At 34.5% G+C, this 24,986-nt stretch overlaps 1 protein-coding gene across 3 annotated transcripts in view; it reads left to right on the top strand.

Annotated features, from left to right (window-relative positions):
• Window positions 1–24,260, top strand: part of ROCK1 (Rho associated coiled-coil containing protein kinase 1) — a 148,923-nt gene extending 124,663 nt beyond the window's left edge. For 2 of the 3 annotated variants that reach the window (XM_045065422.1, XM_045065421.1), the window contains exons 23-33: window positions 1,571–1,736; window positions 2,909–3,002; window positions 3,450–3,538; window positions 7,497–7,685; window positions 8,809–8,968; window positions 15,242–15,312; window positions 15,519–15,607; window positions 19,651–19,729; window positions 19,878–20,139; window positions 20,821–21,028; window positions 22,695–24,260. In XM_045065422.1, the coding sequence (XP_044921357.1) occupies window positions 1,571–1,736; window positions 2,909–3,002; window positions 3,450–3,538; window positions 7,497–7,685; window positions 8,809–8,968; window positions 15,242–15,312; window positions 15,519–15,607; window positions 19,651–19,729; window positions 19,878–20,139; window positions 20,821–21,028; window positions 22,695–22,701 (1,414 nt within the window). In that variant the 3' untranslated portion in view covers window positions 22,702–24,260. The remainder of the gene's footprint in view (window positions 1–1,570; window positions 1,737–2,908; window positions 3,003–3,449; window positions 3,539–7,496; window positions 7,686–8,808; window positions 8,969–15,241; window positions 15,313–15,518; window positions 15,608–19,650; window positions 19,730–19,877; window positions 20,140–20,820; window positions 21,029–22,694) is intronic. The other variant, XM_045065423.1, reaches the window with a different exon arrangement.
• The last annotated feature ends 726 nt before the right edge of the window (window positions 24,261–24,986 follow it).

Raw genomic sequence — 24,986 nt, 5'->3', positions numbered from 1 at the left:
CAGAATGATCTTTTTAAAACCAAATACTCAAAGTAAAAGCCAAAGTTCCCTATACTGTCATAGAAAGCCTTACAAGGTCTGTTCTCTCTCCCCACTTCTCTCAATTCATTTCTCACAACTTTCCTTCATCTCTCACCTCACTCACATAAGCTTCTTTCAGACCAAACTTAGGGCATTTGTTATTAGAGATTTCTTCCACATTAGCCCTGTATTTTCAGATACCTGCATAGCTCACTCCCTTACTTCCTTCATATCTCTTCTCACATGTCTTCTTAGCAAAGAGGCCTCCTTGATCACCCTGTATAAAATGCACATTCATAGCCTCTTCCACCTTTTTTGTTTTATTTTGTTCTCTGTGGCATGCTATGTACTGTTCATCTTTTTTAAATTGCTTCTTTCATCCCATTAATATATGCTTTCTCAGGGCAGAGACTTTGTTACTACTATATGTCTTAATTCAGACAGGGGTGTTTGACACATAGTAAACATTTAGGTAAATGCGGACAAATGAATAATTTTCTTCTTTTTTTTTTTTTTTTTTTTTTTTGTAGTTAGTATATGTCTCCCTCCTTAACCTTGAGAAAGAAAATTTCATTTGAGGCGCCTGGGTGGCTCAGTGGGTTAAAGCCTCTGCCTTCAGCTCAGGTCCTGGGATCAAGCCCCACATTGGGCTCTCTGCTCAGTAGGGAGCCTGCTTCCCTTCCTCTCTCTCTGCCTGCCTCTCTGCCTACTTGTGATCTCTGTCAAATAAATAAATAAAATCTTTAAAAAAAAAAAAAAAAGAAAATTTCATTCTTATCATTCCCTTAGTAAAAATAGTTGGAAGTCATTCATTCACTTAGCAAACATTTATTGAGTATCTACTGTATATAGGGAAGATACAGTCATGACTCAGAGAGTTTATTGAACAGAAGTTCTTTAGGAAGAGCAAGCAAACTGGAATGATCTGGTCCTGGTCTGAATGTCAGTTCCAAAAAGCTTTAAAGTATAATTCCCAAGGAGCATTCCTAGAATAGTTTATAGTGGTTTACAAATCTATTTATAAGTCATCATAATCTCATTACATTTCAGAACTGAAAGGATCTCAAAAATCATTTAACCCTCTCATTTTACAGGTTTGATTAAATTGAGCTCCAGGAAATGTAAGAAATTTGCCCCGTGTCCTTACCCAATTAGTGAAGAACAGGGATGATAAGGGTTAAGGTCTGGCCACCTGGTTTACAAGCCTATTACTTTTCCTCTCTCCTATGCTACCTTCCATTCTAAATCCACAACAAGTTCGTTTTCAAAAGTAGACTGCTTGCCATTGCTTTACTACCTTTTCTTAGTTAAGCACAACAGCAGGTACAGGATTAAAGAGTTCTTTACTTGTACAGTTTTTCAAAATGTTAGAAGTTAAATTTATTACTTTTATAGAATTTTTGCATTGGATTCAATAATGAATTTTATTTTAAGCAATAAAATACTTAATTCTTATTGTTTAAATATAGTTGTCTTCTTTAAGCATATCATTAAGTTGGAAAAATAACTGAATTTTTTTATAACCATTTCTCTTATAAATCTATTGCAGGGAAACTCTTGCTACTCAGCTGGATCTAGCAGAAACAAAAGCTGAGTCTGAGCAGTTGGCTCGAGGGCTTCTAGAAGAACAGTATTTTGAATTAACCCAAGAAAGCAAGAAAGCTGCTTCCAGAAATAGACAAGAGATTACAGATAAAGATCATACTGTTAGTCGGGTAAGTGTGATTGTCAGGTAAGTTTTATGACTGAAATTTATCTAAATCAAAATAGGTCACATCTTAGTGTTAGGGTGAATATGTGTGCATATGTATTTACTTTGACTTATACAGAGTGGTCAATCTATACTTATGTATAAAATAGTTTATATAATCCAAAACCATTGTTAATGATTTTTTAATGACTGAAATTCTTATTCAGTGTAATGTGGTTTTTCTCTTTCTAGCTATAGATCTTTTTTTTTTTTAATTTATTTTGACAGACAGAGATCACAAATAGGCAGAGAGGCAGTCAGAGAGAGAGAGGAAGGAAAGCAGTTATCCTGCTGAGCAGAGAGCCCAGTGCGGGGCTCGATCCCAGGACCCTGGGATTATGACCTGAGCCAAAAGCAGAGGCTTTAACCCACTCAGCCACCCAGGCGCCCCTCTAGCTATAGATCTTAATATATTTTATGTAAAGAAATCCTTGGGTTAAATTTATTTGTTGTATTATCTTAATACATTGCAACAGACTTTGTGACCACAATTTTATAAAACTCAGAAACTGTTTTGGGATGAGAAATTCTTTATGGATATCTACAAATTAATCTCAGAAAACCAGTACTACAATTACTATTCCTGAAATTTACACTATTTTCTATATAGATCATGGAGATTGAAAGGGGAGTTAGATTTTTCTTTTGAAGTTACCATGAAGTGCTCTGGTATTAGAAGTCCTGGGTTCAAAGCTTAGCTCTGCCTCTGAGAAGTTACATGGTCTTGGCAATTTACGTTACTACCTTAATCCTCAGATTCTTTGTCTATAAAATAGAAATAATACCAGGGTGCCTGGCTGCCTCAGTCAGTATATCATGTGACTCTTGATCTTGGAGTTGTGAATTTGAGTCCCATGTTGGGTGTAGAGTCTACTTTTATTAAAAAAAAAAAAGAAAGAAAGAAAGAAAGAGGGAAATAATACCTATTCTACAAGATTCTTATGAAGGTTAAATGAAGTATATTTGAATTTAAGTATATCCACTTACGTTAAACCAGAACCCAGGCATTTTTATAACAAAGCAGTATCTGACTCCACATTTAAGGAGAATGCAGTTTTTGGGTTTTTTTAAGGTCATTATTTTAAATACAAGACTAGCAAAGTGAATGTAACTTAAACCTTTGTGTATTTTGTTAAGCTTGAAGAAACAACCAGCATGTTAACCAAAGATATTGAAGTATTAAGAAAAGAAAATGAAGAGATAACCGATAAAATGAGGAGGGCAGAGGAGGGTACGTAAGGTTTTTTGTTTCTGTTTTTCTTTTTTAATCATAATGTTTCATCAAGTTCAGTGGTAAATCTTGAGCTATTCATATTGTGTGTTAGGTTTTTGAAATTTGTTTTCAAATGTTAAATAACTCTTGTAGCCTTAAGAATTATCTTAAGATAATTTAGAACTTAAATGTTCTCAGCCCCAAAAATGGTATGTGAGGTGATGGATGTGTTCAGTAACTTGATGGTAGAATCCTTTCATGATGTATACTTGTATCAAATCATGTTGTACAGCTTAAGTATCTTACAGATCTGTCAGTTATAGCTCAGTAAAGCTGAACAAAAAAGAATTATCTTTACGAAGTTACTAAAAGTTATGTAGTATATACTAATTTAAGTAAAGAACATTGTTAATTTGGAACACAATTTAATGTCATATAATAACACTTTATATAATTTATTAACAGAATATAAATTGAAGAAGGAGGAGGAGATCAGTAATCTTAAGGCTGCCTTTGAAAAGATTATCAATACAGAAAGAACCCTTAAAACGCAGGTATACATGCTCTCTTAGCCTTTTCCAAATGTTTTATTTGAATATCATATATTCAGAAATTAATATTTTTTTGTGTACTTTTTCTTAAAACTTAGGTTATAATGTTCAGACTTTTCACTGGAACAAATAATGTAATATTCTTTCTTCATTCAATATAGAAGACTTTTCAGAAAATTGGATTTCAATTGAGTTAAGAAAGAAGATGTGAGATAGATAGATAGGTGGAATAGTAGTCAGTCTTAAAAAAAGAAAGAATGAAATCTTACCATTTGCAGCCACAGGGAGAGAACTGTACTGTATTATGCTAAGCAGAATTAGTCAGAGAAAGACAAAATACCACATGATTTCACTGATGAGTATAATTTAAGAAAACAAATGAATATAGGGGAATGAAAAAAAAAAAGAGAGGGACACAAACCATAAGAGAGACTCTTAACTATAGAGAACAATCTTAGGGTTGCTAGAGAGGAGGTGGGGGGGTAGGCTAAATGGGTGACAGGCATTAAGGAGGACACTTGTGATGAGCACTGGGTTAGTTAATATAAGTGATGAATCATCAATTTCTGTCCAGAAACTAATACTACACTATATGTTAACTAACTAGAATTTTAATAAAGGAGAAAGAAAGTAGCTTTCCTGATCATTTGACTAGTAAAAACATATTTTAGATTGTACAGAAGACCTATAATTGACGGTAGGAAAGCTTAGTGAAAACACTTGACTGAAGCCAAAAGAGAAGAACTAGGAATAAATAAACTATAGGGGTGGCTGTATCATTTTACTGTGTATTTAGTGAAGCAGCTAGATCAGATTTAACTTGATATCTTACATTTTATTGAGTTATCTAGTAGTTTAAATTCTTCATAACATATTGTGTATCTCAGTTGATTTTATGATAAAATAAATGTTTTTACCTTTTTTTTTTTTTAAGATTTTATTTATTTATTCACCAGAGAGAGAGAGAGTATGTATAAGCAGGGGGAGCATCAGGGAGAAAGAGAAACAGGCTTCCCACTGAGCAAGGACCCTGATGCAGGACTCAATCCTAAGACCCTGGTATCATGACCTGAGCCAAAGGCAGATGCTTAACAGACTGAGCCACCCAGGCGTCCCAGTATTTTTTTACTTTTTTATTAAACATTTGTAATACCCCTTTACCACTTACCTGGTCTCCATCTCAGCAGTTTTTTATGTTGCAACCAGATTAATCTTTCAAAAATGCACTTAATATCTGTTGATAATCCTTCAGTGGAAGTTCTGTGTACCTTTATATACAGAGACCATGAAGAAAAAAGATTGACATTTGACGTTTATTACACAAAAATTCAAGTCTCTGGAATCCAAAACAACATAAGCTGAAAGAAAAAAAACTAAGTAGAATATTTATAGAAAATACAGATAAATATAAAGAATATCTCCAAATTTTAAAAAGGCAATTTAATGTGGAAAAAAGGAGGGCATTTGAAAGAAAAAGAAACAGTAAAGAATTTTAAGAAGCTCAACCATAACAGTAAGCCAAGAAATAGAAATTAAAGTAATAATGAGGTATGTTTTTGACAAATGGGCACATTTAAATTAGATACAATCCTATTTGGCAAGAACATGGGGAAAGTTTATTTGTATAGTTTTTGAGGGAGTAAACTATGAGAATGATTAACACAGACTAACACGTTTTAATGTGCATATTCTTTGACCTAGTAATTGCACATTAGGAATTTATCCTATATTAAAAACTCCACAAATGCTCAAAAGAAGTATATACAGATGTAATTATGCAATGACATTTTTAATGGTGAAAAGTAAAATTAACCCAACCACCCATCAGCATAGTATTGACAAATCATAATACATCCATGCAATGCAAAGAAGCCATTAAAAATAAATGAAATAGGGGCACTTGGGTGGCTGAGTCGCTTAAGCATCTGCCTTCGTCTTGGGTCATGATCCCAGATTCCTGGGATCAAGTACCATGTCAGGCTCCGTGTTCAGTGGAGAGTCTGCTTCTCCCTCTCCCTCTGCATCTCCCCCTGCTTCTCTTTCGCTCTGTCAAATACATTTTTTTTAAAAAAAGTAAATTAAATAATACATAATGACATAGGAAAATATTTCCTATGATGTATGATATAAAATCAAAAATTTTTTAAAAGATTTTATTTATTTATTTGACAGACAGAGATCACAAGTAGGCAGAGAGGCAGACAGAGAGAGAAGGAAGCAGGCTCCCTGCTGAGCAGAGAGCCCGATGCGGGGCTCAATCCCAGGACCCTGGGATTACAACCGGAGCTGAAGGCAGAGGCTTGAACCCACTGAGCCACCCAGGCGCCCCTAAAATCAAGTTTAAAAAGCAAGTCGCAGCACAGAATGTACAGCATGATTCTGTTTTTAAATTTAATTAGATTTGTAATCAGTTTATATATGCATAGGGAAAATTTAAATACACACCCAGCAGATTGAAAGAAGAGACTTAAGCAGAGGTGCTCTTTGATGGATGATACATACCACAAGGGCTTTTCACTTTCTTCATAATACATTTTTGTGTTTGATTTTTTCTTGTAATATGTTAGATTTACTATTGTAAAAAGAAAATACTCATTATGAGTTCAGTGAAGTAAGTTTTTACTGCATTGAAAAATTTATGGACTCCCCATCCTAGATAGGACCAAATCTACATGGAAATGATAGTGGCTCAGGTTATTTTCTATTTTTCTTTTAAAGGCATGTTTTCTTAAGATTTTATTCATTTATTTATTTGTCAGAGAGCGAGGGAGAGTAAGCGCATGCACAAGCAGGCAGAGTGGCAGGCAGAGGCGGAGAGAAAAGCAGGCTGCCTGCCAAGCAAGGAGCCTGATGTGGGACTTGATCCCAGAAACCTGGGATCATGAACTGAGCTGAACAGCTTAACAGACTGAGCTACCCAGGCGTCCCCTTTTTTCTATTTTAATGGAAAAAATCTTTTTTTTTTTTTTTTTTAACATCATTGCTGAAAATACCATGACTTACGTTTTAGTTTATGTAGCTTAATGTTTTTAAGACTTCTGTCTCATTTTGAATATATTCTTTCCTCTGGCAGAGGGGGTTAGCCTCAGCTAACATTTATATTCCCTCTTACATGCAAAGGGGCCTCAGTATGGCCTAGTCTGCTTCCCTGTCTGCTTACTTTTCTCCTTGTCCAGAAGAAAAAAATTATTATCTTTCATCTGATAGTAATGCCATTCTTGGCTGTCCCTGACTCCCCTCTTTAATATGGTTTCATTTTGCTTATTCAACTCCTGTTTGTCTTTTTAAGAAACATATGTGGACACATAGCAGGTACACCAGGAAGCCATCCCTGACCTCCCAAGTTTCAGTTAGGTACTGCTCTCATAGCATCCTTTTGCCTCTTTTCTTTTTACTCACCATTCTCTATTATAATGCTTGCTTGTCTGGCTCCTCCACCAGATTAGGGATGATGGATGTAACCTCGGGGCATAACTGTGTATTCTATTTTTTTTTTTTAAGATATATTTATTTATTAGAGAGAGAGAGAATTCCTAGCAGACTCCGCACTGAACGCAGAACCTGATCCTGGGCTCTATCCACTACACTGAGATCACAACCTGAGCAGAAACCAAGAGTCAGAGGCCCAACCAACTGTGCCACCCAGGCGCCCTTGTATATTTTTATATCTAGTACCAGTCAGAGTGCCTACATTATAACAAGTGCTGGATAATTGTTGAATGATAAATGGATTTTTGCAAGCCTATTTGGTTCTTACATTTGAGTGAGATAAAACAGTAATAGTTACTCATGCTACCAGTTATCATGTCCCAGCCTTCATTAGGTTCTTATCCTTACACACAGAGTCCTGCTTTCTGATTTTGAAGGAAAGAAAAATATATTTTAGTGGAGATTTAAATTAGGTATAATTAGATTATAGTATATAATTAGATGATATAGACCTTTATTAATATTTTAATAGGCTGTTAACAAGTTGGCAGAAATAATGAATCGGAAAGATTTTAAAATTGATAGAAAGAAAGCTAATACACAGGATTTGAGAAAGAAGGAGAAGGAAAATCGAAAGCTACAACTGGAACTCAACCAAGAAAGAGAGAAATTCAACCAGATGGTAGTGAAACATCAGAAGGAACTGAATGACATGCAGGCGGTAAGGTTTGTGTGTGTGTGTGTGTGTGTGTGTGTGTATGTGTGTGTGTGTTTGCAGGATTATTTGCTTAATTTGTCATTGCTATTTATACCTGTCATATGTTGATCTTTATCTAGATTTTTTAGTATAAAAATGCATATTCAGGATTGTAGAGTCCACAGATTGATTTTTATGACTCTGATATGAACTGTGATCTTGAAAAACTAGAAAGATACTCTTATCTATTAACCATGATAATTTGAGTAATTTTTACCCATTAGCATGTGCTTGATTAAAGATGCTGCTTCGAGAGAATCTACCAAAGGTTTGCCTCTTTGACGTTAGACTGAAATAGAAGATAGGACTAGGAAAATACTAAGTATAGTTGAGATAGAGGATTTGAAGTATTATAGATTTTTTGTTTTCTCTAATCAGGACTCACTTTTCGGAAATCAAAATTTCAAACTTAATTTTTTTATATTTCCTGGTTTGTTAATAGTACAAAATTAAGAACATGGTCTCTGGACCTAGACTGATTTAGATACAAGCACTGGCTATCATTTGTGGTTTTACCGTCCTGAGCAGCTTTCTGTACCTTTTAAACTACTTCATTTGGAGCCGTAAAAGCATTTCCTGTTGTTTTTAACAGGTGTTTGGTGTTTGGTTTTTGATGCTTTGTATGTATGTATGTATGTATTTATGTATTTATTTATTTTGAGAGAGGGAGGGGAGCCCAGCAGACAAAGAGGGCAAGAGAGAATCTTAAGCAGGCTCCCCGCCCAGCACAGAGCCTGATGTGTGAGGCTCAGTCTCAAAAGCCTTCAATCATGACCTAAGCCAAAATCAAGAGTTGGGTGCTTAACCAGCTGAGCTACTCAGGTCCCAGCTGCTTTGTATTTAAAAATTAAAACAAAAGATTTGTTTAAAGCAAGAAGAAAAGGAGGTTACCCAAGCAATGTATTACTGAGGAAGAGAACTTACATTTTTACAATTATATCATAATCTGTAGTATTTAGCATTCATGAAGCTTACATTAATTTTTTAGGAAGAGTAACTTTAGATTCTTTAACATTTACAGTTCCATTAATTCTTAATTTCTTAATGCTGGGAATTTGATAGTCATTTTTTGTATTTTTCAAAATAGCAATTGGTAGAAGAATGTGCACATAAGAATGAGCTTCAGATGCAATTGGCTAGCAAAGAGAGTGATATAGAGCAATTGCGTGCTAAACTTTTGGACCTTTCGGATTCTACAAGTGTTGCTAGTTTTCCTAGTGCTGATGAAACTGATGGAAACCTTCCAGGTAAGAATATTCCTGTTCATTCAGGTTTGATTAAAGACATGGAAATTAATGTATGTTTCTTTCATTTAACTTTCTACCCTTTGTCATTTTTTTCCATGGACCTTAAGATGTTTCTGTTTCTGATAGCCAAAGTCTGATTATGTCTGCATTTTATAGAATAAGAGCAGTCGAAAGAAATCTTAGGCTATTAAAGTGAATCTAAGAGGCTGTATCTGAATAAAAATCTTGAAGAACCTTATGAACCTATGAACACTTAACTCCATGGTGAAAGTTGAAGCTGCTGCTTTTACCTTTCACTATTTAAAGAAAATTATGTTTTCATGAGTAACAGCTCTTTAATGTTTATGTTTTTGTTTTTTTGTATTGTTGTACAAAAACTAAGAACTGGGCTTAATAATCAAAACCACAGCAGCCTATAGAGAGAGACCTTTCTAATGTAGTTTTGATAAACTTTGGTCAGACTTTAAGTTTCAAATTTAGAGAAATAGATTAAAAAGGATTGAGAGATGCAGTGAGGGGGTAGTCAATTGAAGACAAAAGTGAGTATGTAGCATTTCAGACTTTTTTCCTTTGTCTTTTTTTTTCCCCAGTAAAGAGTAAATTTAAAAATAAACATCCATTCTTGGGTTTATTATAGTGTAAGTTATAGTACATTTATATATTTTTTCAAGATTTTATTTATTTATATGACAGAGAGATCACAAGTAGACAGAGGAGCAGCAGGCAGAGGGCAGAGCGCGGGTGGTAAGCAGGCTCTCTGCTGAGCAGAGAACCCCTTGCGGGCCTCGATCTTGGGACCCGGGATCGTGACCTGAGCTGAAGGCAGAGCTTTAACCCACTGAGCCACCCAGGCACCCCCGTACATTTATATTTTTTTAACAGAGGTAGGCAATACACATAAGTTCAATTTAGGAATAAATAGGGTATAAATATACACACACATACATTTGACATCTACATATCCTTTGGTCAAGGTTTTAGAAGCTTTGTTCACATGGTCATAAATATGAACATCGATTTTAATTTATGTGTTTCCTGAATAATGTGTTAGATTTAACTCTTGTATACCATGTCATCCCTGCCCTCTTCCTTTTGTGTCTTTGCTAGCCCCAAATTAGATATCTGAGAAAGGACAGAGAGTGAAATTTCTTATTAAAACGGTCAAGGAGTTCCTTCTGTTTTCCCATTATTAGTTCTCTGAAACCTCCTGCGTCTTGAAAATCTTGTAGGTGCATGTCCTTTATCAGAGGATCAGTTTGGATTTAATAAGAACCTCTTGCTTCAGCTGTTGTTTGAAAATCTTTCAAAAGTTAGTTTCAATCATCAGAGTATGACTTTTAGGGATGTTTTGCTACATTCTTGAAATTGTAGCTCAGAGTCCCTCTTCATTAATCCCAAGCTGTGTCTTGAGTTATTCAGTAAAGGAATTCTTACTCAATTTAGTGGAAGTTAAATAGCCTGACCAGGTTTTTGTCTTTATTCCACCCATTTACGTTTAACTTTGATTATAATGTCTTATTATGTTTGCCTTGGTTTTCTTTATATTAGGTTAAACATTGCAGAGACTTTATTGATGAATATTACTTAGAATAATTTAAATTGAATGATTCGTTTGGGAGACATCTAAAGAGGAGGCAGGTGACGAGTTTTTGTCTTCCATTCTGGCTTATTCAAGAAAGTTAAACTCAGGATGATCAGATGGTTTGATTGGCAGACTTAAATTAGGGCTCCATTTAAATTTCTGAATCCTGACCTAATCCATTTAGGAATAAGTCGGCAAAGAAACTGTAAAATGTTGCTACTGACTCCATTCTGAGTTATATCACTTAGAATAGCTGTGTATTTTCAGAGATTCTGTTGTAAGGTTTTCAAAATTCAAACCAAGTGAAGGAAAAAATAATACTGGTGGGCATTCTTCATTGCTATAAAATGAGAAAGTCAGTTATCCCTGTCTCTTATTAGTGCACTTTTAGTCTTGAAACTTTACAAAGATCTCTGTTGTGCTAACTTTCACACTGTACGTAGACAGTAATGGAAAATCTTTATTTTTTTAACCCATTTTTGCATCAGATGTTTTGCTTAGTAAATTAAAAATCTGTTCTAAATCTATTTACTAGAACTTGGGGTGCTTGGATGGCTCAGCCATTACGTGTCTGCCTTCGGCTCAGGTCATGATCCTAGGGTTCTGGGATCGAGCCCTGCATCAGGTTCCCTGCTCAGTGGGAAACTGCTTCTCATTCTCCTATTCCCTCTGCTTGTGTTCCCTCTCTTGCTGTGTGTCTCTCTGTCAAATAAATAAAATCTTTAAAAAAAAAAAAAAAAGAGGGGCGCCTGGGTGGCTCAGTGGGTTAAGCCGCTGCCTTCGGCTCAGGTCATGATCTCAGGGTCCTGGGATCGAGTCCTGCATCGGGCTCTCTGCTCAGCAGGGAGCCTGCTTCCCTCTCTCTCTCTCTCTCTGCCTGCCTCTCTGCTTACTTGTGATCTCTCTCTGTCAAATAAATAAATAAAATCTTTAAAAAAAAAAAAAGTTACCATTAAAAAAACCAATTTACTAGAACTTAAAAATGGGCATTGGCAAATAAAGTTAAGGTTTTGCTGTCATATCTAGGAAGAACTGTTAAAGAATTCTGATAGTCGCTCTTAATTTAAGAGAGTTACATATGATTCAAGTATCTAAAATTTTTGAAGATAATGACTAATGATTAATTTTACTTAGTTTAGAAAATTAGTTAATTGAACTACAGGCTGAAAAGGGAGAACTTTGTAGGGCATACATTTACTTAACAGTTAAAACAAAGGCTTTTTGAAATATGGATCATTTTTTTAGCGCAGCAAGATTTTTTTTTTTTCTTTTAAAGATTTTATTTATTTGACAGAGAGATACAGCAAGAGAGGGAATACAGCAGAGGAGTGGGAGAGGGAGAAGCAGGCTTCCCACTGAGCAGGGAGCCCGATGTGGGGCTCAATCCCAGGACCCCGGGATCATGACCTGAGCTGAAGGCAGACACTTAACGACTGAGCCACCCAGGCACCCCACAAGATTTTTTTTTAAGATTATTTAGAGAGAGAAAGAGAGAACACACATGCATGTTGTGCATGCAGGTGGAAAGGAGGAAGAAGGTCAGAGAGAGAGAAGGAGATTGAGGTGGGGCTCAGTGCCGGGGCCTTGTGATCATGACCTGAGCTGAAACCAAGAGTTGGATGTTTTAACCAGCTAAGCCATGCAAATACCCTGAGATGTTTTTTGTTGTTGTTTTGGGTTTTTTTTCCCCCAAGAAGTTGGGTGGATCAGGGCACCTTTGCCTCAGGTCATGATCCCAGAGTCCTGGAATCTAGCCCCATGTCATGCTCTCTGCTTAGCAGGGAGCTTGCTTCTCCTTCCTGCTCAGCCTGCTGCTCCCCTGTTTGAGCTTGCTCGCTCACTTGCTCGCTCGCTCTCTCTCTGTCAAATAAAGAAAATCTTCAAAAAAAAAAGATGTTGAGTGGATGAACTGATAATATGACTTAGTAATAGATTTCATCATTCAATATAAAGATTCTCATTTAATTACCATGTATACCTAGGGTTAAGCCTCTATAACCTTAGTGGGCATCTTGTCCTTAACTAGATGATTCCTCTTAAGTTTCCTAATTCTAAAAAAAACTTAGGAAAAAATGATCTGTCGTACAATCCTGTGAAGTTCTTAAAATCACTGTTATTCGCCTGATTCCTTTATGTCTTCACCCTCTTTTTGGTTCTGTAGCAGGTTGTATCTTAGTACAGTATAAATATAAAAGTTACACTTGGGTTAAGATTTTCCCATTGCCTCGATGATAAAAAGATTAACATGATAACTGCCTCTCCTCCCTTGTTCTTTCTCTTTCTCTTCTTTTGGAACCACTGAGCTAATAATCTGAAAAGAATGTAAAAGCAGATGAAGCACTAGAGAAAACACTTGATATTCAACATTCTATTAATACTCATTGTCTCTTATGGATTATCTGCATCATTCTCTCTCCATCTAGCTTTATCTCAGTCTATGTAATTTAAACCTGTAAATAGTGGATTTCTTAGTGTGTTTCAAGTATTTGAGTATATAACAGCTTCTGATGTGCCCAGATCGAATCAGTGGTTTGGAGATAATGCATCTGAAGTCTTGAGCATTGATTAATTTCCTTTTTTATATCACTTATGAATACAATTAAAATATTTTGGGATGGTTCCTTAGCTCTGTTTCTAAAGAACCTACAACCAAAAGTTATAAATAATTTTGGCATTTATTCTCATAGAGAAATAACTGGAGGATGGGGTATTTTGGCATACACAGTTTTATATAAATGTCAAGATTTCAGTGACTTTCACATCTTTTTTGTGAGGAATTACTTGATTAAATAGACTTAGGAGGAGTAAGAGCTGCAGTTTGGGACACACTACAGGGAAATTTTCCTATCGATAACTTGTTGCTTTTGTAAGATAGAATATTTGTGAGTGACTAGCAACCTTCTGCATATTATTTAATATTAAGCTGCCCTTTGGTTTTTAAATTATAACAATTATTTATGAGAGTGACTGGCTAATTCAGAAAAAAAATTGCAAAATAATCAACAAATATCTGTCAAGTACCTATCTACTCTTGTGTCTCAGATATCTTGAGGTGTATAAAAATAGTGTTATGATATGGTCCCTGATCTTACAAAACTTATCAAGGAACTACCTAAGAAGACGAAATAATTATTGCTGAACTAAATTAACAACAACTGAGAAAAATGTTGGGAGAAGAGGAGGATCATTTTGAGCTCAGGTTTCTCATTATCTTCTCCACCTTTACAACTACAGTTTAGATTAAGGGGAATAACAAAACTAAAGGACATTAGGTGCGTGGAAGAAGTTAGAACAAGAAGAATATTATTTCTGATTCAATTAACTGCAAAGCTTTTTAGCTAAAGGACAGAGTAGCATTATATTCTAGGAACACAAGCTCAGAAATTAGGGTAAACCTACTGTTTTGACAGTTACTAATAGAGGATACTCTTGAGCAAGTCTGTTTCCTTTCTAAACCTTAGTGTCTTCTTTTGTAAATGGAGAATGATAGTAGAAGCTATCCTATCCTGTATTCGTAGGAATGTAATATATATTCATGGGATAATAGGTTTGAAATGTAGAATATTACTTGGAAAGCATATGTCAAACCATAAATGTTCAGTAAATGTTACCTATTTTAATTACTCTAAGACTTAGATGTTTTACAGTGGTTTATGTGGAGAAAGACATTATATATTCCCATTAGGGTCATGATTTGAGCATTATACTTGAAAATCGACTACTTTTCTGTTCTTTTGTGTCTTAAATATTAAAGATAGGTACAGAAAACAATTAAATGCTCTTATTTCTAACCTAATATAAAATAATCATTTCTAACAGTCTTCTTTTCCTCCAGATATTTCTAATAAGCATTAATTGTATTTAAATAGTAATAATGTTTATTTTTAAATGCCTTGATTGAATTTGTCAAGGAATTTCTAATATGCACAAACTGGTTAATATATTAGCAGCTAACCAACTCAATTCTATGTTCTTTTGCTGTTGATCAAATTCTGGTATAACATACTTAAAAGACTTCGTTTATATCTCTTTAGTTTGGTAAGAATTGCATTTGGACTTAACTCTAGAATTAAGTAGTCCCCAACCAGATTTGGAAAGTTTTATTGAAATTTTATAGGTGCTTTACAAAAAGTTTATCAGAATATTGTGCTGAGAAAACAAATAAAATGCTTGTCTCTTATTCTTTATATCTAGTTGATTCTGCCTGCATTCCTTATTTATTTATCTTCTATTCTTATCTTCTGTGAGTAATAGGATACTTCTCTGTACTTTTGCTTGCTCTTTCTTGTGTAAATCATCGCTCTGATTTGTTCCACTTGCTGCATTTTTTTTTTTTGCTTAGTATTTTTATGAGTGTTAAATGATATTTAAAGTCTTCTGTATCATATCCCATTTAAGCTGCAATCCATTCCAGTCTTGCCTGGCTCTTAAGGGTATTGTTTTACCTCATACTTTTATAATTGAGTACTAAATGTTAATTATATGGGAAAAGTGGCTTGGGATTTTTTTCTGCAATATTTGTATGGCCATTAAAGTTGATTTGTGTTATTGAAGCATGGAAGAGCAAATTATAGCACTTATTCATTTAGCTGTGTTCAAATGTCTGTTGCTGCATGCTGTCAGACAACATGTAATAGCTTTTCCTCTTGTTACAACTTAAGACTGAAGACAATATATTCTTTTTCTCCTAGAGTCAAGAATTGAAGGTTGGCTTTCAATACCAAATCGAGGAAATATCAAACGATATGGCTGGAAGAAGCAGGTATTATATTCTTCACTTTTTCTAATTGATATTCTGTTATGTATTTTGCTTTTAAAGCATAGAACTTGTATTAACTGATCTATTTTTAGCATTGATCTCAGATTAGTACAGTACATTTTGGACACAAATGTCAAGTATTGTGCTTATTATTTTAAACCAAGTTAATGGTGCTTGTATATATATTCCCATTTTTTTTCTCATTTCAGTATGTTGTGGTGAGCAGCAAAAAAATTTTGTTCTATAATGATGAACAAGATAAGGAACAATCCAGTCCATCCATGGTATTGGATATAGAGTAAGTTGCCTTTGGTTGAATTTTAAATCCGTTAAATATTAACTTATGATAATTATTTTTATACTTATAATTTAGGTTTTCTTTTTTCAGATTTTATTTATTTGAGAGAGAGAGAGCTCCAGTAGGGGGAGGGGCAAAGGGAGAAGCAGACTCCCCACTGAGCAGGGAGCCCAACATGGGGCTCCATCCCAGAAGCCTAAGGTTATGACCTGAGTTGAAGTCAGCTGCTTAACCAGCTGAGCCACCAGGCACCCCTAGACTTAGAATTTAGTTTATATTTTGTTAAATAATGTTGCATACTTCTGTTAACAAACTTTAAAACTTTGCATTACATCTTTAGCAAAATGTGAGAGGGAAAATTTTGCATAGCTGATTCGTGTATTCTAAAGACACATTTTTTATTTCAAGGGTTGATTGGTTTTAGGTTCTAAGAGCATCTCCACAAGTACTATATATAATTATGTAGTCATTGTTAAGGAAATGTAAATATATCTTTTGTTTTTAATAGAGGCCTTTAATAAACAGGCTTTTTCCTTTGTATTCATTCTAAAACCTTTTCTTAAGCACTGCTGCCTGTATCATTATGGGTCTTATAGATTGTACAAAGATGAGTGAGATGGTTCCATTTTTAAGGAGCTTACAGATAGTAAGAAGTAGTAGGTAAAAGAAGTAGTAGAAAAGATAAAATATACAACAAAATATAAATTCAAAGTGAAATGTGGGTGCTATTCATGAAAAATATAAACTTAAAATGAAGTATTGCCATTCCTTTAGAATTGAACATTTGTGAAGTCAGTTATAGCTAGAATATAAAAAGAATTAAGCAACTACCAAAGAGTACTGAAATTTTATTTCTCAATTTTTCTCTCTTTTTCAAGTATAATTAATATATAGTGTTATATTAGTTTCAGGCATATAGCAAAGTGAGTGAACAATTCTGAGCATTCCTCATTACTTACCACAATAAGTATAATCCTAATCCTCTTCATTTAGTATTTGCCCCACTGTCCCACCCACCTCCCCTCTGGTAACCATCAGTTTAAATGTTTTCTATATTTAAGTCTGGTTTTTTAGTTGTTTTTTTTTCTTTGTTCATTTGTTTTGTTTTTTAAAGTCCACATATAAGTGAAGTCATATGGTATTTGTCTTTCTCTGACTTATTTGATTTAGTTTTATACTTTCTTGACTCCACATATATTGCTGCAAATGGCAAGATTTCTTGTTTTGTTTTATTTTGTTATGGCTGAATAACCTTTTCACCTATGGTTGTACACTTGTGTTGCTTCCATATCTTGGCTGTTAAAAATAATGCTGCAATAAACATAGGGGTTCATATATTGTATTACTATTTTTGAATTAGTATTTTCATATTCTTTGGGTAAAAACGCAGTAATGGAATTATTGGAGCATATGGTTATTCTATTTTTAATATTTTAAAACACCTTCATACTATCTTCCACAGTGTCTGCTCCAGCTTACATTCCCACCAGCAGTGCATGAGGGTTCCTTTTTCTCTACATCCTTGTCAATACTTGTTATTTCTTGTATTTTTAAACCTAGTCATTCTGACAGGTATAGGGTGATACCTCATTGTTGTTTCTATTTGCATTTCCCTGACGATTACGGATATTGAGCATTTTCTCATGTGTTTTTTGGCTATCTGTATGTCTTCTTTAGAAAAATGTATGCCCTCTGCCCGTTTTTTTAAGATTTTATTTATTTGAGAGAACAAGTGAAAGAGAGGAGCGAACATAAGCTGGGGGAGGGGGAGGGCAGAGGAAGAAAGAGAGAAACAGCAGACTGCCTGCTGAGGAGGGAGCCTGAGGTGGGGCTCGATCCAAAGACCCCAGGATCATGAACAGAGCCAAAGGCAGATGCTTAACCAACTGAGCCACCCAGGTGCCCCTCCTCTGCCCATTTTTAATTGGGTTATTGGGGGGGGGTGTTGAATTGTGTACGTTCTGTATATATTTTTTATATTAACCCCTTAATCCATAGATCATTTACAAGTATCTTCTCCCATTCAGTAAGTTATCTTCTTGTTTTATTGATTTTTTTTTATTTTTTTTGCTATGTAAAAAGCCTTTTTTATGTAGTCCAAAGAGTTTAATTTTGCTTTACTTTCCCTGCCAAAGGAGACCTATCTAGAGAAATGTTTCTGTGACTTATGGCAAAGAGATTACTACCTATGTTTTCTTCTAGGAGTTTTATGGTTTCAGGTCTCATATTTAGGTCTTTCCTCCATTCTGAGTTTATTTGTGTGTTTGGTAAAAGAAAGTGGTCCGGTTTCATTCTTTTGCATGTAGCTGTCCAGTTTTCCCAGCACCATTTGTTGAAGAGACTTTTTCCCATTTTGTTTTCTTGCCTCCTTCGTTGTAGTTTAATTCATCTTAAAAGGCATGTGTTTATTTCTGGGCTCACTATGCTTTTCAGTTGATCTGTGTATCTGTTCTTGTGCCAGTACCATATTTTTTTTTTTCCTAATGTCTAAAAGATGCATTAGTTTTGAAAATTTAAATGATCAACTTAGGTGGAATAATACATAAACACTAATATTAAAGATACCGTCTTTCAACTTCAAAAGTTAAGTACTTTCAGATTGATGAAAGTTGGTTATTTTACTTTTTTATTGAGGCAGAATTTTTGTGTGATAAAAATGCATACATCTTAAGTATTGTGTTCACTGATTTTTGACAATTACAAACACCCATGTAAAACAAGATAAAGAGAATTTCCAACCCTTAGAAAGCCCACTTTTTTCAGGAGGAAGAAAAAGATCATCTGAATTTTATTATCAAGTTTTGCCCATTCTAGAACTTCATGTAAATTTATATGAAGTTTAAAAGATACCGTAAAGAAATTTATACCATTTTCTTTATGGTATCTTTTAATGGAAACCAGTTTTAAGAATTACAGCCTTTTGTAGTCTAAGAAATTTTGCCTACCCAAAGGTTGTGATGGTATTCTGTGTTCTCTTTGAGGAATTTTATTGTTCTAGGCTTTATATTTAAGTTATAATTAATCTCAAAATTTACTTTTGTGTTTGATAAGAGGATGCAGTTGAGGTTAGTTTTGAATGTGTAGGTGTGTGTTTTTCCATGTAGATATCTAGTTGTTCCAGTACTACTCATTTTTATATATTGATCTTGAATTCTTTAATCTTGCTGTTTACTTACTAGTTTTGTTGGGGTGTTTGGTGGATTCCACAGGACTTTTCTACAAATATAATCGTGTGCTTCTTTCTAATCTATAAGCCTTTATCACATATATGGATTCATATGAACACTACCAGTTACAGAACAGTTCCATTACAGGGACCCATCTTGCTACCCTTTTGTAGCCATAACAAGGGCCCTTTCTCCTTCCCACTCTAATCCCAGGCTACCTGTTCTCTGTTCTCCATCTCTGTAGTTTTGTAATTTCAAGAATGTTATATAAATGGAATCAGATAGTATGTAAACTTTGAGATTGGCTCTTTTCACTCAACATAATGCTCTTGAGATTCATCCAAGTTGTTTATTTCTCTTTATTGTTGAGTAATATTCCATGGTGTGAATGTACCACAGTTTGTTTAACCATTCATTTGGGTTATTTTCAGCAATTGGCTATTATAAATCAAGCTGCTGTGAACATTTATGCACAAGTTTTTTTATAAATATAAATTATTTTTCCTCTGGAATGAAGGCCCAGGAGTGCAAATGCTGGGTCATATGTTAAGCATATGTTTGTTTAGTTTTGTAAGAAAGTGCCATCCTGTTTTTCTAAGTGGCTCTGCAGCTTTTACATTTTTGCAATAATTGTGTGAATAGTGTAGTTTCTCTGCATCTTCATCAGCATTTGGCATTATTACTATTTTTACTTTTTAAATTTATCAGGTATATAGTGATACTGTAATTTTAATTTGCATTTCTCTGATGACTAATGATGTTGAACATCTTGTAATGTTCTTATTTGCTATCTCTATGTCTTCTTTAATGAAATGTCTGTCTTTTACTGTAGGTGAGTTTTTGTAATAGCTTAAATCATACTTATTTTTATTTTAGTAAATTGTTTCACGTTCGACCTGTAACCCAAGGAGATGTTTACAGGGCTGAAACTGAAGAAATTCCTAAAATATTCCAGGTAAAAACCATAATAGATCTTTTACTTAAGTACTAAGTGCATTTTGTGAAGTAAATGCAAATATTACCAATGCTTTTTATACATGTGAAACTTTTATGTACAAATTAAGACTTTTTAAAATCTTTTGTTTTACCATTCCTGAATGTAGATCCTATATGCAAATGAAGGTGAATGTAGAAAAGATGTAGAGATGGAACCAGTACAGCAAGCTGAAAAGACTAATTTTCAAAACCACAAAGGCCATGAGTTCATTCCTACACTCTACCACTTTCCTGCCAACTGTGAGGCCTGTGCCAAACCTCTCTGGCATGTTTTTAAGCCACCTCCTGCCCTAGAATGTCGAAGATGCCATGTTAAGTGCCACAGAGATCACTTAGATAAGAAAGAGGACTTAATTTCTCCCTGTAAAGGTAAGGCATAAAAATTATTTTCACAGTTTATAAAAAATTGGAAAATTAAGTCCCATTTAAATAGTTTCTTCAAGTGTAGCATTTTCTACACCAATTTGAAAAGAGGTTGTAAGAAGTAATATTTTGACATGGTGAAGCAACATGTGGCTGTCACTTCACAGTTACAGATTTAGCTTTGAACACATGTTTTTAAAGAGCATTACCCCCTTTATAAAAAATGTACCTCTAAGAAATTACTCTAAATTGGAGAGAAGGACTATAGGTGAGTTCCACTGTATTATTCCTCCATGAGTTTTTTCTTCATACTTGTTTTCTTTTTGTCTGGTTTTCACTGCCTAGACCAACATGCTGGATCATAGACAAAATGGCCTCTAGATTAGCAGAGGTAGCCTGACGGAAAGAATACAGGCAACAGCTATTTTAAGATAAGAAACTTATGTTCTAAAAATACATTAATTTGTTTCACTTCTGCATTTTTTTTATTTCTGTTTTTATTTTTCTTAATAGTTTGTGACCAATGTTTTCTTTTTAAATGTTAGGCCTTAATTAAGGAAAAAGAGATATTTTCCAAGCTCAATTAAGCATAGTAAATCTTAAAATTTTAAGAACTTACAAAATTATGCTTCAGTAGAGCCATTTTAGGTATTGTATGACTTTGTCTTTTTTTTTTTTTTAACATAGTAAGTTATGATGTAACATCAGCAAGAGATATGCTGCTGTTAGCATGTTCTCAGGATGAACAAAAAAAATGGGTGACACATTTGGTAAAGAAAATCCCTAAGAATCCACCATCTGGTTTTGTTCGTGCATCCCCTCGAACACTTTCTACAAGATCTACTGCAAATCAGTCTTTCCGAAAAGCGGTCAAAAATACATCCGGAAAAACTAGGTAAGGATTGTAGTGTTAACCTCTGGGACAGTGTGAAAGTGATTTGTATCTATTAAATCTAAAATCTAATTGTTCTTTTCCTTATAGAGGGCATCATTTGTAGCTAAGTATTTATAATATATGACTTAAAATAACTTTACAAACTACTTTGATTCCTGTTTGAAGTTGATAATATTTATAAATGTCATATTTAATTCCACATCTATGTCAGATTTTGCTATCATTGGTTGGTATATATGGCCCATACTTAGACCTTAATTTTTTAAACAACTTGCGGATTGTCACCCTTTTTAAATGTAAATAGATTCATATAAAACTTTGCTCTTCTCTTCTTTAAGTTTAACTATGTTGGCATAGATTTTTTTTTTTTTAAGATTTTTTTTATTTCTTTATTTGACAGACAGAGATCACAAGTAGGCAGAGAGGCAGGCAGAGAGAGAGGAGGAAGCAGGCTTCCTGCTGAGCAGAGAGCCCAATGCGAGGCTTGATCCCAGGACCCTGAGATCATGACCTGAGCTGAAGGCAGAAGCTTTAACCCACTGAGCCACCAGGAGCCCCTGGCATAGATTTTTTTTTTAATCAAAATTATTATTTTGGGGGACGCCTGGGTGGCTCAGTTGGTTAAGCAGCTGCCTTCGGCTCAGGTCATGATCCCAGCGTCCTGGGATCGAGTCCCACATCGGGCTCCTTGCTCCGCAGGGAGCCTGCTTCTCCCTCTGACTCTGCCTTCCACTCTGTCTGCCTGTGCTCGCTCCCGCTCGCTCTCTCTCTGACAAATAAATAAATAAAATCTTTAAAAAAAAAAATTATTATTTTGGTATCACTGATGATGGTGTTGCAAATAAACTTCCCAGTTAAGTATACACCTCTTTTTTTTAACTGGTTTTGATAGAATTTTTTCAAAAATATTTATATGTTATAATAAACAATTATAGGACATAATTAAGTCCCTTCCTCAAGAGAGGTTATGATAGATATCTCATTCAGTTCTCATACATAAATAAATGAGGCCCATAGGAATTAAGCCACTTGGACAAGATCCCACATCAAGCTAGTGGCATAGTCAGGGTTGAAACCTATTTTTAGCCAATTCTAAAGCCTAAATTTTTTCTTCTTTACCAAATACCAACTTACCTAGAGTTTAATCCCTATATAAGAGGAATATTGATTTGAGGAAGCTGAGGCCTGACATAGATTTGCCTCTCTGTTAATGTCAAGTTCATCCCATTCCTTTACTCCTTATTACCAATAACTGAGTCTGATCCTTTGAAATGAGTGGTAGGTATTACACCATCTGTATTCTTCAGCCACCTTTACTACTCCAGGGTATTATCACCTCACTCCTGACTGACTTCTGTAAAATCCTGTTATCACCTCTCTCCTGTATAAGATAAAGCTGCACCCAAAATTACTTAAAATTGAATTATAGCTTTGTAAAAAACAAAACAAAAAAGGACCATGTGTTTGAAATAGAGTATAAGTAAGAAGAAAATGATGCTAATTATATTTTTCCTTTTCCTATTTTCCAAATTTTGTGTATTTCTTAATCACATATAAAGATAATTTATATTTACCTCTCCCTACAATTTTGTTTCTTGTATTTTTAAACTGAGTATATTTCCTTAATTACATTTTTTTTCTTTTTCTGCCCCCCTTCCCTCTCCAGCAGTTAACCATGTGGCCTAACGCCTTGTGGAATCATGTGGAATGCTACCTGATAAACCAGGCTTCTTTAACCATGCAGAGCAGACAGGCTGTTCCTTTGACACAAATATCACAGGCTTCAGGGTTAAGATTGCTGTTATTCTGTTCTTGCTTTGGCACAAAAGCACACTGAGGGTTTTTGTTGTTGTTGTTGTTTTGTTTTGTTCTGTTTTTAATTGCGGGTTTGCCTACAGGTAGATTAGATTAATTATTACTGTGTAATGCAAGTACAATTGGGGGAAAGCTTAGGTAGGTATATTTTTTTAAAAAGGTGCTGCCTTTTTGAATTTCTAAAAAAACGCCTGTCAATCATGATAGAACACAGTTTTCCTCATAGGAGTGAGAGGAAGGGACTTTCACTTTCAAGTGGAATGGCCATCACTATGAAGATCAGCTCATGGAAGGAGTAAAGAAAATATCTCAAAATGAGACAACTGAAATTCTTTTAAATGACTTCAGTCTTTGTGCTCTTGCAAGACTATACAAAACTATTTCAAGAAAGCAGTGACATCACTTGACTTCAGTGCCCTCACTGTAGAATTTAAAAGCCTCACTTTTGATTGCCCGTGGCAGACTTATGGAGAATAATTATTTTACATTATGCTTTACAAAATACTGTATGTGTTTCAGCACGTTTGTAGATTGGGGAAATGGGAGAAGGCAAAAAAATAAAAATTTACATTTAATCTATGCATTTTTGCCAAGCCATATTGAGTTATTTTACTACTAGAGACGTTAGGAACTAACTGTACAAAAGAACCAAGTTTTAAAAGCGTTTTTGTGGGGTACATCATTTCTGTAATTGTATAATGTATTTCTTTGTGGTTTTAAATGACAAAGACATTAAGTTAACAAACATATAAGAAATGTATGCACTGTTTGAAATGTAAATTATTCTTAGAACACTTTCAATGGGAGTTGCATTGCCCTTTTAGTGCCTTAATTTGAAAGAATTATTTTACTGCCATGACTAAATGTAGAAATTTCAAAAGAACGTATTTTCAAGAAATTTTGTGTCAGTGGGTTCTTCATTGATAATTGGTTTAATTTAAAATATTTAGAGTTTTGTTGGACTTTCACAAATTGAGTACAATCTTTGCATTAAACTACCTGCTACAATAATGAATGACTTTATAAAATTCTGCAAGATATGTAGGTTTATGTCAATATAAAAGAAAATTATGGCAATACATCTGTGATGTTTTCCAGTTAACATAGGAATTACCAGATAAATACTGTTAAACTCTTGTCCAATAACAAGAGTTGATTCATACATATGGGCAGTATGATTTATTGTTTATTTTTTTAACCAAATACCTCCTCAGTAATTTATAATGGCTTTGCAGTAATGTGTATCAAATAAGAAGCACTGGAAAACTGATTCGTCTCTAGGATGATATGCATGTTTAAAGTGGTATTGAAAGCCGCACTGATGGATATGTAATAATAAACATATCTGTTATTAATATGCTAATGACTCTGCTCATTTAATGAGAAATAAAAGTAATTTATGGATGGATACCTTTAATATGACTGGTGTTTTCTCGTGGCTGAAATGAATAGAAACCATGTTATAAATTAGTCCCTGACTGTAAATAAATGTTCGTTAAAGTCCATGATTAGATTAAAGTGGATTTTTAAAAGAAAATGTGGTTTGGCTCTAAAACTAGTGGCTACAGTTGAAGAGTTGAGTAATGTCTGTTGGAAAACAGTTCTCTGTGGGTCTCTTGCATTTTTCCATGTCCTGTGAGCAGTGGCTCTGGCAGCTTTAGTTCTGGTCTATCTTTACCAAAGAGATTTGTATAATCAACAGCCTTGGACAATATGTCTGCCTCAAAGAAAGGCAAGTTGTTTACTATCCAGTATAATAAAAGATAGTATCTCCCCCTAGAGCAAAAGCTGGCAGATTTGCTTATGTTCCTTATAAAAGATTCAGGTACTCTAAACTTAAGGTTCCTCATCTGTAATGCAAACCCACTGCATGCTCAGCAACCCCTTGGGCCACTGTGCATCTGCATCTCCTTGGAGGGCAAGGAGAACTGACAGGAGTGTGAACCTCATGCTGCTTGCTATATTGTTAGTATACAGTGTTTGGTTCTGTACAAGGTCCAGTAAAGTACAGAGAACAGTTAATTCTAATTAGTTTAAGGAGAGGACATTAAAAAGAAAAATTAACCTGAGCATGAAACTCTTTTGAGAACTAACAGATATTTGAGGCATGATTCTAAATGCCACATTGTAGAACCAGGTCAGC

The sequence above is a fragment of the Mustela putorius genome, unplaced genomic scaffold, assembly GCF_011764305.1.
Source record: "Mustela putorius furo isolate JIRA1106 unplaced genomic scaffold, ASM1176430v1.1 tig00003858_pilon_pilon_pilon, whole genome shotgun sequence".
Lineage (NCBI taxonomy): Eukaryota > Metazoa > Chordata > Mammalia > Carnivora > Mustelidae > Mustela > Mustela putorius.
The sequence above is the reverse complement of the archived record's forward strand: the minus strand, read 5'-3'. Positions and strand labels throughout refer to the sequence as shown.